Genomic DNA, 13,596 nt, shown 5'->3' with positions numbered 1-13,596 from the left:
TGACTCTTGACCTTTGTCTCTCCCGAGTCCGTATCGGAGTTGCAGCGATGGGCAAGACTAACTACCAATTGGATACCATGAAATTGGGGAGAAAAAGGGGTAAAAACTTTCAAATAAAGATGTGTTAAAGGTGTGTTCAATATTCTTATTGAGTTATTCTGTCTGTGTCGTCTGTATTCGGTTTCACTTTGATGTATTATTGACAAAGACACTGCATACCATGTAACAAAAATGATATATTTAAAATATACAGTTGGGTCGAAAATTATTGACAGCCTTGATAAAAATGAGCAAAAATCACAATACAAAATAAATAATTCAAATAATCAGCTATATTGTTTGCAAAAAACCTTGGGAATTATATTTTTTAATACAATTGATCATAGAAAAATATTATGTTTAACATATAAACTATACCTCCCCTTGCAAGAATTACAAAACTGAGCCTTTTTCTAAAATGTTTAATGAGGTTGGAGAACACATTCGGAGGGATCTTGGACCATTCCGCCATACAGAATCTTTCCAGAACCTTGATATCCTTAGTCTGTACCTCTGTACCTCAATCCAAACTTCAATCCAAACCACAGGTTTTAAATGGGGTTCAAGTCCGGAGACAGATAGCCATTGCACTTTACACGAATTGGAAACGGTTGTGAAACAGAACGACTGAATTGCTCAAACCACGCCCTTGACTTTACACCATATTACAGTACATGAACAAATAAACACCAAAACATTCACTTAAATTTTGGTGTTACTGGCTGTATAATAATCATGCTTGTAAGCATCTATTAACATATAAGGTGCTAATATAATACGTTACTCACCGTGACAGTAACGGACCAGCGTGTTACTCACCACGACAGTAACATACCAGGGGGTTACTCACCGTGACAGTAACATACCAGGGGGTTACTCACCGTGACAGTAACGGACCAGCGTGTTACTCACCACGACAGTAACATACCAGGGGGTTACTCACCGTGACAGTAACATACCAGGGGTTACTCACCGTGACAGTAACATACCAGGGGTTACTCACCGTGACAGTAACATACCAGGGGTTACTCACCGTGACAGTAACATACCAGGGGATTACTCACCGTGACAGTAACATACCAGGGGATTACTCACCGTGACAGTAACATACCAGGGGTTACTCACCGTGACAGTAACATACCAGGGGATTACTCACCGTGACAGTAACATACCAGGGGTTACTCACCGTGACAGTAACATACCAGGGGTTACTCACCGTGACAGTAACAGACCAGCGAGTTACTCACCGTGACAGTAACATACCAGGGGTTACTCACCGTGACAGTAACATACCAGGGGTTACTCACCGTGACAGTAACATACCAGGGGTTACTCACCGTGACAGTAACATACCAGGGGTTACTCACCGTGACAGTAACATACCAGGGGTTACTCACCGTGACAGTAACATACCAGGGGTTACTCACCGTGACAGTAACATACCAGGGGTTACTCACCGTGACAGTAACATACCAGGGGTTACTCACCGTGACAGTAACATACCAGGGGTTACTCACCGTTACTCACCGTGACAGTAACATACCAGGGGTTACTCACCGTGACAGTAACATACCAGGGGATTACTCACCGTGACAGTAACATACCAGGGGTTAACAGTAACATACCAGGGGTTACTCACCGTGACAGTAACATACCAGGGGTTACTCACCGTGACAGTAACATACCAGCACTCACCGTGACAGTAACATACCAGGGGTTACTCACCGTGACAGTAACATGCCAGGGGTCACTCACCGTGACAGTCAAAGACCAGTTGGTTACTCACTGCGACAGTAACATACCAGGGGTTACTCACCGTGACAGTAACATGCCAGGGGTCACTCACCGTGACAGTCAAAGACCAGTTGGTTACTCACTGCGACAGTAACATACCAGGGGGTTACTCACCGTGACAGTAACATACCAGCGGGTTACTCACCGTGACAGTAACATACCAGGGGGTTACTCACCGTGACAGTAACATGCCAGGGGGTCACTCACCGTGACAGTAACATACCAGGGGGTTACTCACCGTGACAGTAACATGCCAGGGGGTCACTCACCGTGACAGTCAAAGACCAGTTGGTTACTCACTGCGACAGTAACATGCCAGGGGGTCACTCACCGTGACAGTAACATACCAGGGGGTTACTCACCGTGACAGTAACATACCAGGGGGTTACTCACCGTGACAGTAACATGCCAGGGGGTCACTCACCGTGACAGTCAAAGACCAGTTGGTTACTCACTGCGACAGTAATAGATCAGCTGGTTACTCACTGCGACAGTAATAGATCAGCTGGTCACTCACCGTGACAGTAACATACCAGGGGGTTACTCACCGTGACAGTAACATACCAGCGGGTTACTCACCGTGACAGTAACATACCAGGGGGTTACTCACCGTGACAGTAACATACCAGGGGTTCACTCACCGTGACAGTAACATACCAGGGGTTACTCACCGTGACAGTAACATACCAGGGGTTACTCACCGTGACAGTAACATACCAGGGGTTACTCACCGTGACAGTAACATGCCAGGGGTCACTCACCGTGACAGTCAAAGACCAGTTGGTTACTCACCGTGACAGTAACATACCAGGGGGTTACTCACCGTGACAGTAACATACCAGGGGGTTACTCACCGTGACAGTAACATACCAGGGGGTTACTCACCGTGACAGTAACATACCAGGGGGTTACTCACCGTGACAGTAACATACCAGGGGGTTACTCACCGTGACAGTAACATGCCAGGGGGTCACTCACCGTGACAGTCAAAGACCAGTTGGTTACTCACTGCGACAGTAATAGATCAGCTGGTTACTCTCCACGACAGTAATAGGCGAGCGGTTTACTCACTATGATAGTGGTAGACCAGCTGCTGCAGGCTGCTGAACTGGGTGCGTGAGGTGATGTAGAAACCACCGCTGTCTAGCTTGCGTATCTTGTAATGTTTGACGTTGAGACCTTTGGTGTTGTCGTAGTCCAACACGGACAGGCAGTAGGCTCCTGTGCAGAAAAATAGAATTACAAAATCATTTGATACATTGTCTGCATCATCTCTATGCTTCTGTGTGTGTGGAAGGAGTAATGTGTGGGTCAAAACCAGTTAACTTCAAGTTTGAATGGATCACCTGGACATCTGTAGTAGTCATACTCCAATCAAGCTAGTTACGCATCTAGTGTTCCACACTACACACATTAGCACACTGCATGTTCACATCATAAACTACACCACATGACCTCATTACCCTCAAACTCAACTCTACAAGTCAGTTTCACTGCATTTCTGTCATTGTTTGGGGTAGAGGGACAAAGTGCCTCTTCAACCGTTTGGTGGGTTCATTCCGTGTTCAAATTTACTACTTCACAATAAAAAGAGGAAACTTCAACAAGGAATTTGACAATAATCTAACAGTGCTTCTACTCCACATCTAAAATGTCTGTCGCTCTCTGAGGGGTTCTTCTCACCCTTGGTGGTCTCGCTCTCTCGGACCAGGAAGGTGCCTCGTCGGTTCTGTAAACTCAAAAGGAGCCTCTCTGAGTCGCGCCGAGTTATTTTCCCAAAATACCACCTGTGAAAGTGGGCCAGAGTGAGTGAGAAAGAACAGTGAGAACCTGCCACTGAGCAAAGTGGCATTGCACTCCAAAAGCATAGTTGGGTCACGTATTCAGACCTAAAAAAAAGTGTCACGTCAACGAGTCCACGTTCCAGTGGTATTGTGTCGATCCAGCTTTATTAGCACATCAATTTTGTGGGGAAATTATGCAGTGCTTATCTTTTCCAACATATTTTTGATTGTGGCATATAGGTGGATCTACAAAACAGATGGTCTGAGACATGGAGTTTAACCATCAGAAGGCCACTTTTGAGAAATGAAAATGCCTAACAAACTGTGATTTTGGAGGGAAACTGTCCCTTTAATATCCTTATGGAGCACCACTGAAGTACATCTGAAGTACATCTGAGACCAGGGTATTTTACTATCCAGATGGGTTTGTCCCTAATCATACTTAGAGAGAGTTTGGCCAATGTTATTAAAGCTGGACGCCATGCTGCTTCTTCTAGGGTTGCAACATTCTAGTAACAAAATTCCCAGGTTTTTCCAGAAATCCTGGTTGGAGGATTCCACATTTCTTTCTGATTCCAGGAATCTGCCAAACAAAATTTCTGGAAAAACTGGGAATATAGGCAAAGTTACCAGCATTTTGCAACCCTAGCTCCATCTCAGCATTCTAAACCCATGGCTGTTTCCAAAAAAAAGTCTACATTTTATAACTTGATAAAAACAGGAAAGATCGAGATAAATAAATAAATAAAACAAAGTTGATGTACTCTTCTGCTTGAATGGAGTCAGAGGGGGCCACATAGTTGCTGGGGATGTAACCGCTTTCTCCGGTAGTCAGAGACCGAGCCAGCCACCAGTCCCCTTCCCTGCAGCGAGACAGAGGAGAGAAGGAGGTGATGACAGGGTTATTGACTTGGACAAACAGAAGCCCTCCCTGGGTTCATTCAGAGTACTAACTGGTCACTCACATCAGGTAGACACATTTGACCGTGGTTGAAGCCTAAAAACAGCCCTGGGAGTAAACCAGTGGAGGACACTGTGTGCTCACACCATGACATTCATAGGATCAAAAAAGATCTTAACCTCTCTTGACTAAATAATAATTTTAAAAACAGGCAAACCAAGTGAAAACAATGACAAAACATACTTCACACACTGTCATTTTTCCTTTGAGTTCATAAGCACAAATGGTTTGGTTTGTTGTAGGTTGAGCTGACACACATCACCTCAGTGCACACTGAGGAAAAACGGGGTTGATCGGGAAGAGGAAAGGTGACGAGAAGTTAAGACAGGGAGGATCAGAAAGGATTAGTTCACTGACCTGAAGCTGTACTTTCTCCTAAGAGAAACCATGAAGCATGAGAGAGGGAAATAACAGACAGCAGAGAACATCAAAAACACACAGAAAGAAATGCAGCAAACAGCAGAGCACACAAGACCAGACCATAGAACAGTAGCAACAACTAACGGTGGGTACACTGTGTGTGTGTGATTATATATATACACACTCACAGTTGAAGTAAGAAGTTTACATACACCTGAGCCAAATACATTTAAACTCAGTTTTTCACAATTCCTGACATTTAATCCTAGTAAAAATTCTCTGTCTTGGTTCAGTTAGGATCACCACTTTATTTTAAGAATATGAAATGTCAGAATAATGGTAGAGAAAATGATTTTTCAGCTTTTATTTCTTTCATCACATTCCCAGTGGGTCAGAAGTTTACATAGACTCAATTAGTATTTGGTGGCATTGCCTTTAAATTGTTTAACTTGGGTCAAACATTTTGGGTAGCCTTCCACAAGCTTCCCACAATAAGTTGGGTGAATTTTGGCCCATTCCTCCCGACAGAGCTGGTGTAACTGAGTCAGGTTTGTAGGCCTCCTTGCTCGCACACTTTCAGTTCTGCCCACAAATTTTCTATAGGATTGAGGTGATGGCCACTCCAATACCTTGACCTTGTTGTCCTTAAGCCATTTTGCCACAACTTTGGAAGTATGCTTGGGGTCATTGTCCATTTGGAAGACCAGAGGACATTTCTCCAAAAAGTATGATCTTTGTCCCCATGTGCAGTTGCAAACTGTAGTCTGGCTTTTTTATGGCGGTTTTGGAGCAGTGGCTTCTTCCTTGCTGAGCGGCCTTTCAGGTTATGTCGAAATAGGACTCATTTTACTCTGGATATAGATACTTTTGTACCCGTTTCCTCCAGCATCTTCACAAGGTCCTTTGCTGTTGTTCTGGGATTGATTGGCATTTTTCATACCAAAATACTTTCATCTCTTGGAGACAGAACACGTCTCCTTCCTGAGCGGTATGATGGCTGTGTGGTCCCATGGTGGTTATACTTGCGTACTATTGTTTCTACAGAGGAACGTGGTACCTTCAGGCATTTGGAAATTGCTCCAAGGATGAACCAGACTTGTGGAGGTCTACAATTTTTTCTGAGGTCTTAGCTGATTTCTTTTGATTTTCCCATAATGGCAAGCAAAGAGTCACTGAGTTTGAAGGTAGGCCTTGAAATACATCCACAGGTACACCTCCAATTGACTCAAATTAGGTCAATTAGCCTATCAGAAGCTTCTGAAGCCATGACATAATTTTCTGGAATTTTCCAAGCTGTTTAAAGGCCCAGTCAACTTAGTGTATGTAAACTTCTGACCCACTGGAATTGTGATACAGTGAATTATAAGTGAAATAATCTGTCTGTAAACAACTGTTGGAAAAATGACTTCCTAACCGACTTGCCAAAACTATAGTTTGTTAACAAGAAATTTGTGGAGTGGTTGAAAAACTAGTTTTAATGACTCCAACCTCAGTGTATGTAAACTTCCGACTTCAACTGTATGTGTGTGTGTGTGTGTGTGTGTGTGTGTGTGTGTGTGTGTGTGTAAAACAGGCAGAGACCATCCTGTACCTAACTTCCACATGGCCTGACCTGAAATGTATGTTTTGAAACGGTGCATTTTAAAATGTCTTCCTATAGTGAGCTGTGAACCGTCTTCCTGTAATCCAGCTCTGTTGTATCTAAATAGGCTCGTTGGGTGATATATCTGGGTATGACGTATTCTCTCCTGTTGCATCCAAAATACCCAGTGATGGAACAAAGACTTTTTTGGAAACAAACTGGCTTGTGTCTGTCAGAGTGATGCTTTTGGAAAGGACAAACTTGAACTATTAGACCCAATCAACAGTAGAAGGGAATCAGGATTACGTTCATTAAGGCACGCAACAGAAAACATTTTTACAGCAGTAGTGCCTCGCTGTTTCAGTTTGTTTTCTTTCGTTTGGTGCCTAAGGAACATGACCTGACAAGGTTGCCCTTGTAAGATCTGAAAACATTAGTAGTAATGTTGTACACAGCAGATGGGGCGACAGAAAGGGGACAGACAGTGTTGTTTGGCTAACGAGGAATTATGAATAAGTCAGCACTCACTGTGACTGTGTGTGCACAGTGTGCATGCTTGTGTGTCCATACGGTGTGTGTTTGGGTTTGTCTTCGTCTGGATGAGTGTGTGTGTCTAGGTGAGAGTACATGGTGGACATGTAGTATCTAAACAGGGAGACGATGGAGTGGGCATCTCCTTACGTGTTGTTGATGATCTGCAGCCGCTCGCCTTTCTTGAAGGTCAGGTCTGAGGCAGTCCGTGATTCATAGTCATAGAGTGCCACAAATGTAGTGACACCTCCTACAGGATGGACACACACACACACACACACACACACACACACACACACACACAAAATGTTAGAGATAGGAGAGTTTTGGGCTAACACACATGGAGCTGAGGATTGGCATCTCTCAAGGCAAAGTACAGCATCCTCTTTTTGTAATACACTATATTCATATAGAACTACGAGTACCTTCAGAGTGTATTCAGACCTCTTGATATTTTCCATACTTTGTTACGTTACAGGCTTATTCTAAAATTGATTAAATTATATTTTTTCCTCAATCTACACACAATACCCCATACTGACAAAGTGAAAAACAGAAAGACCTTATTTACATAAGTATTCAGACCCTTTACTATGAGACTCGAACTTGAGCTCAGGTGCATCCTCTTTCCATTGATCATCCTTGAAATGTTTCTACAACTTGACTGGAGTCTACCAGTGATAAATTGATTGGACATGACTTGGAAAGGAACACACACACACACACACACCTATATTAGGTCCCACAGTTGACAGTGCATGTCAGAGCAAAAACCAAGTCATGAGGTTGAGGGAATTGCCCGTAGAGCTCAGTGACAGGATTGTGCCGAGGCACAGATCTGGGGAAGGGTACCAAAACATTTCTGCAGCATTGAAGGTCCCCAAGAACACAGTGGCCTACATCACTCTTAAATGGAAGAAGTTTGGAACCACCAAGACTCTTCCTAGAGCTGGCCGCCCGGCCAAATTGAGCAATCGGGGGAGAAGGGCCTTGGTCAGGGAGGTGACCAAGAACCCGATGGTCACTCTGACAGAGCTCCAGACTTCCTCTGTGGAGATGGGAGAACCTTCCAGAAGGGCAACCATCTCTGTAGCACTCCACCAATCAGGCCTTTCTTTATGGTAGAGTAGTCATGGCGGAAGCCACTCCTCAGTAAAAAGGCACATGACAGCCCACTTGGAGTTTGCCAAAAGGCACTTAAAGGACCCTTAGACCATGAGAAACAAGATGTCTGTTCTGATGAAATGCTTGGCCTGAATGCCAAGCGTCGCGTCTGGAGGTAACCTGGCACCATCCCTACAATGAAGCATGGCGGTGGCAGCAACATGCTTTGGGGAGGTTTTTCAGCGGCACGGACTGGGAGACTAGTCAGGATCGAGGGAAAGATGAACGGAGCAAAGTACAGAGAGATCCTTGATGAAAACCTGCTCCAGAGCGCTCAGGACCTCAGACTGGGACGAAGGTTCACATTCCAATAGGACAACGAGGCTAAGCACACAGCCAAGGAGTGGCTTCGAGACAAGTCTCTGAATGTCCTTGAGTGGCCCAGCCAGATCCCAGACTTGAACCTGATCGTGCATTTCTGGAGAGACCTGAAAATAGCTGTACAGCGACACTCCCCATCTAGCCTGACAGAGCTTGAAAGGATCTGCAGAGAAGAATGGGAGAAACTACTGAAATAGGCAGTAGGATAATCAGCTCTGTTGCCAAAACACTTAAATATTTGTCTCAATTCATTTCAATTTAATGTTTTGGCATTCACATCTTAGAATATTACATTGTTGGCTTTTGCACCCTCCCAAAATAAAAACAACTACGGGAAACATTGGGCTGTCTAATCCAATGTACATTTCCTGGAAAGAGATACCGGCATTGACATTAGGGCTGCCTAATGTCCTTGACGGTCACAACATCTATAGTTTCTCAGCTTTCCCTTTATAACGAGCACCTGGTCCGAATCTTTGATTGGTTCCCCGGTCCGAATCTTTGATTGGTTAATTAGACGCCGGGGGACTCTAGCCAGCAGAAAATCCCAGAAATTAAAGTGCAACCAATCACTTTACAGGAGACGCAAAATAATGATTGACCATCTGGTCTAGACACACTATAGTGTCATGTCAGGTCTGTGAGAGTCTTCAAAGTCAAACTGAAGACGGGCTTGGCACTCCTTGGAGACGGGCTTGGCACTCCTTGGAGACAGGCTTGGCACTCCCTGGAGACGGGCTTGGCACTCCCTGGAGATGGGCTTGGCACTCACTGGACACGGGCTTGGCACTCACTGGACACGGGCTTGGCACTCCCTGGAGACGGGCTTGGCACTCCCTGGAGACGGGCTTGGCACTCCCTGGAGACGGGCTTGGCACTACCTGGAGACGGGCTTGGCACTCCAAGCAGATGTAGCCTTAAAGAAGGTTTTTCCATGATCATACCATTCCCATCTCAACAATACCTGTATGTTTTTCAGTCTTCACACAAATCTAACTTAGTACATTATATTTATTGTAATTCAATAGTCGCTGTCAACAGATGCTGCAAATACACTAGCGGAGGCTGGTGGGATGAGCTATAGGAGGACGGGCTCATTGGAATGGAATAAATGGAAAGGTACCCCCGTTTCCTCTTCCTAACCTGCGCCAAAGGAAGTAGTCTACACAAATCGCCAGTACACTAGAAGGTGCTGAAAGAGAATAAAACACACGTCAGTCCAGAAAGCACACTATATCGCAACTATAGCATAAAGCTAGGGGAAATAAAATGTGGTCACTGATTGCTGACAGCGTACTCGTTTATAGTTACTTCACCTTCTCGTCATAGTGCACCAACTCATAAAAACTGGTATTATAATAATATTACTGTAATTTTGGCAGAGACTTTTTTTATCCAAAGCAACCTAAATTCATGTGTTCATACATTTGTTATGTATAGGTGGCCCTGGGAGTCAAAGCCACTATCCAGGCATTGCAAGAGCCATTCTCTACCAACTTAGCTACAGAGGACTAGACATAGCGAATCAGGCAGTTAGCCACAAATCCCGGGTGCTCGGTGATAAACCCCTGAATCCACTCCTTGTAGTTGTTGCAGACTGCAGAACTTTTGCAGCACTTGCTTCCTTGCTCTGTCGCCATCAGAATGCAGTTGCCACATGAGAACATGTTTGAATGTGATCACATGGCTGTTTGTGTCAATTACTTAAATTTTAAGCAAGACAGACGATATACACTTAACGGTAATAGCCAAATGGAAAGCTTTACCATCATAGGCAATCAGCATTGTGATAGTAGCTAAAACAAACAAACATTCACATATTGGGCATCATAGCTGATATTCAGGTGGTTGGGCACTGCAGTTAACTGCCTGGCTAGCTAACTATATTGGAGCGGCAGGGTAGCCTAGTGGTTAGAGCGTTGGACTAGTAACCGGAAGGTTGCAAGTTCAAATTCCCGAGCTGACAAGGTACAACTCTGTCGTTCTGCCCCTGAACAGGCAGTTAACCCACTGTTCCTAGGCCGTCATTGAAAATAAGAATTTGTTCTTAACTGACTTGCCTAGTTAAATAAAGGTAAAAAAATACCAATCATCAGTAGCACCACTGTGTTGTGGCTGTATGTGTCCTATCGGTTGACCTTGTTGAGGTCCTGGGGTTCTCCTCTGAGGCTTGTACCAGTGGGGACTGCTGAGGGGAGGACGGCTCATAATAAATGGCTGAAACGGGGAAAATGGAAGGGCATCAAACACATGGAAACCATTTATTTGATACCGTTCCACCTATTCCGCTCCAGTCATTACCACGAGCCCGTTCTCCCCAATTAAGGTGCCACCAACCTCCTGTGGGTTGTACATATATAGCTGAACAACCTGGCTATTTATAATCGTGGAAGTAAAATACCCAGAAGTAAAATACTGCGTAATTTGGTCAGCTGTGTGATTTACACTGAACAAAAATATAAAATCAACATGAAACAATTTCAAAGATTTTACTGAGTTACAGTTCATCAGGAAATCAGTCAATTGAAATAAATCCATTTGGCCCTAATCTATGGATTTCACATAACTGGGAATACAGATATGCATCTATTGGTCACAGATAACCTTTTTTAAGTTTAGGCGTGGATCAGAAAACCAGTCAGTACCTGGTGTGACCACCTTTTGCCTCATGCAGTGTGACACATCTCCTTCGCAGAGTTGATCAGACTGTTGATTGTGGCCTCTGGAATGTTGCCCCACTCCTCTTCAACGGAAGTGCAAGGTTGCTGGATGTTGCCAAGAACTGGAACACGCTGTCGGATACGTCAATCCAGAGCATCCCAAACAGGCTCATTGGGTGACATGTCTGGTCCTGCAGGCCCTGGAAGAACTGGGACATTTTTAACTTCCAGGAATTGTGTACAGATCCTTGCCACATGGGTCTGTGTATTATCATGCTGAAACATGAGGTGATGGCGTCAGATGAATGGCACGACAATGGGCCTCAAAATCTCGTCACGGTATTTCTGTGCATTCAAATTGCCATCGATAAAATGCAATTGTGTTCGTTGCTCATAGCTTATGCCTGCCCATACCATAATCCCACCACGGGGCACTCTGTTCACAATGTTGTTATCAGCAAACAGATGGGTTTCTGACCATCTCAGGGAAATTCTTCGGTTGTGCAAACCCACAGTTTTCATCAACTGTCCGGGTGGCTGGTCTCAGGTGATCCCGTAGGTGAAGAAGCCAGATGTGGAGAACCTGGGCTGACGTGGTTACACGTGGTCTGCTGTTGCGAAGCCGGTTGGACGTACTGCTAAATTCTCTAAAACGACTTTAGAGGAGGCTTATGGTAGAGAAATAAACATTAAACTATCTGGCAACAGCTCTGGTGGACATTCCTGCAAACAGCATGCCAATTGCAAGCTTGCTCAAACTTCAGACATCTGTGGCATTGTGTTGTGTGACAAAACTGCACATTTTAGATTGTCCCCTGCACAAGGTGCACCTGTGTAATGATCATGCTGTTTAATCAGCTTCTTGATATGACACACCCGTCAGATTATCTTTGTTCACTACCAGGGATGTAAACAAATTTGTGTCAAACATTTGAGAGAAATAAGCTTTATGTGCGTATGGAAAATTTCTGGGATCTTTCATTTCAGCTCATGAAACATGGGACCAACACTACATGTGTTTATATTTTTGTTATATATACACACACACTACCATTCAAAAGTTTGGGGTCACTTCGAAATGTCCTTGTTTTTGAAAGAAAAGCAAATTTTTTGTCCATTAAAATAATATCAAATTGATCAGAAATTATGGTGTAGACATTGTTAATGACTATTGTAGCTGGAAACGGTAGATTTTTTAAATGGAATATCTACATAGGGGTACAGGGGCCCATTATCAGCAACCATCACTCCTGTATTCCAATGGCACGTTGTGTTAGCTAATCCAAGTTCATCATTTTAAAAGGCTAATTGATCATTAGAAAACCCTTTTGCAATTATGTTAGCACAGCTGAAAACTCTTGTTCTGTTAAAGAAGCAATACAACTGGCCTTCTTTAGACTATTTGAGTATCTGGAGCATCAGCATTTGTGGGTTCGATTACAGGCTTAAAATGGCAAGAAACAATTACCTTTCTCCTGAAACACGTCAGTCTATTCTTGTTCTGAGAAATGAAGGCAATTCCATGCGAGAAATTGCCAAGAAACAGAAGATCTCGTACAACGCTGTGTACTACTCCCTTCACAGAACAGAGCAAACTGGCTCTAACCAGAATAGAAAGAGTGGGAGGCCCCAGTGCACAACTGAGCAAGAGGACAAGTACATTAGAGTGTCTAGTTTGAGAAACAGACGCCTCACAAGTCCTCAGATGGCAGCTTAATTAAATAGTACCCGCAAAACATCAGTCTCAATGTCAACGGTCAAGAGGCGATTCCGGGATGCTGGCCTTCTAGGCAGAGTTCCTCTGTCTAGTGTCTGTGTTCTTTTGCCCAACTTAATATTTTATTTTTATTGGCCAGGCTGAGATACGGCTTTTTTTTTGCAACTCTGCCCAGAAGGCCAGCATCCCGGAGTCGCCTCTTCACTGTTGACGTTGAGACTGGTGTTTTGCTCCACCTACAGTATACATTTCCCACTCCAACCAAAAGGCTAAATGACTCCAGTGTGTTCTCCTCACGACATACAGTGGCAAGAAACAGTATGTGAACCCTTTGGAACTACCTGGATTTCTGCATAAATTGGTCATCAAATTTTATCTGATCTTCATCGAAGTCACAACAATAGACAAACATACGACGAGATTGGGGATGTTGGTTAGAGCTGCCTTGCCCTTTAAAATAAAACTCACAAAATTTGAGTTTGTTATTCACAAGGAGCATTGCCTGATGTGAACCATCCCTCAAACAAAAGAGATCTCAGAAGACCTAAGATTAAGAATTGTTGACTTGCATAAAGCTGTAAAGGGCTACAAAAGTATCTCTAAAAGCCTTGATGTTCATCAGTCCACGGTAAGAAAAATTGTCTGTAAATGGATTAAGTATAGCACTGTTGCTACTCTCCCAA

General features: G+C 44.0%; 1 protein-coding gene across 2 annotated transcripts in view; it reads right to left on the bottom strand.

Annotated features, from left to right (window-relative positions):
- LOC112255048 (proto-oncogene tyrosine-protein kinase Src) overlaps positions 1–13,596 on the bottom strand; it is a 31,211-nt gene that overhangs the window by 5,065 nt on the left and 12,550 nt on the right. The window contains exons 3-7 of one of the 2 annotated variants that reach the window (XM_024428099.2): positions 7,202–7,301; positions 4,936–4,953; positions 4,382–4,480; positions 3,517–3,620; positions 2,905–3,054 (exon numbers count right to left, since the gene is read on the bottom strand). In XM_024428099.2, the coding sequence (XP_024283867.1) occupies positions 2,905–3,054; positions 3,517–3,620; positions 4,382–4,480; positions 4,936–4,953; positions 7,202–7,301 (471 nt within the window). The remainder of the gene's footprint in view (positions 1–2,904; positions 3,055–3,516; positions 3,621–4,381; positions 4,481–4,935; positions 4,954–7,201; positions 7,302–13,596) is intronic. The other variant, XM_024428100.2, reaches the window with a different exon arrangement.

The sequence above is a fragment of the Oncorhynchus tshawytscha genome, linkage group LG07 (genome assembly GCF_018296145.1).
Source record: "Oncorhynchus tshawytscha isolate Ot180627B linkage group LG07, Otsh_v2.0, whole genome shotgun sequence".
In the NCBI taxonomy this organism is placed as follows: Eukaryota; Metazoa; Chordata; class Actinopteri; order Salmoniformes; family Salmonidae; genus Oncorhynchus; species Oncorhynchus tshawytscha.
This window is presented reverse-complemented; position numbering and strand designations above follow the sequence as displayed.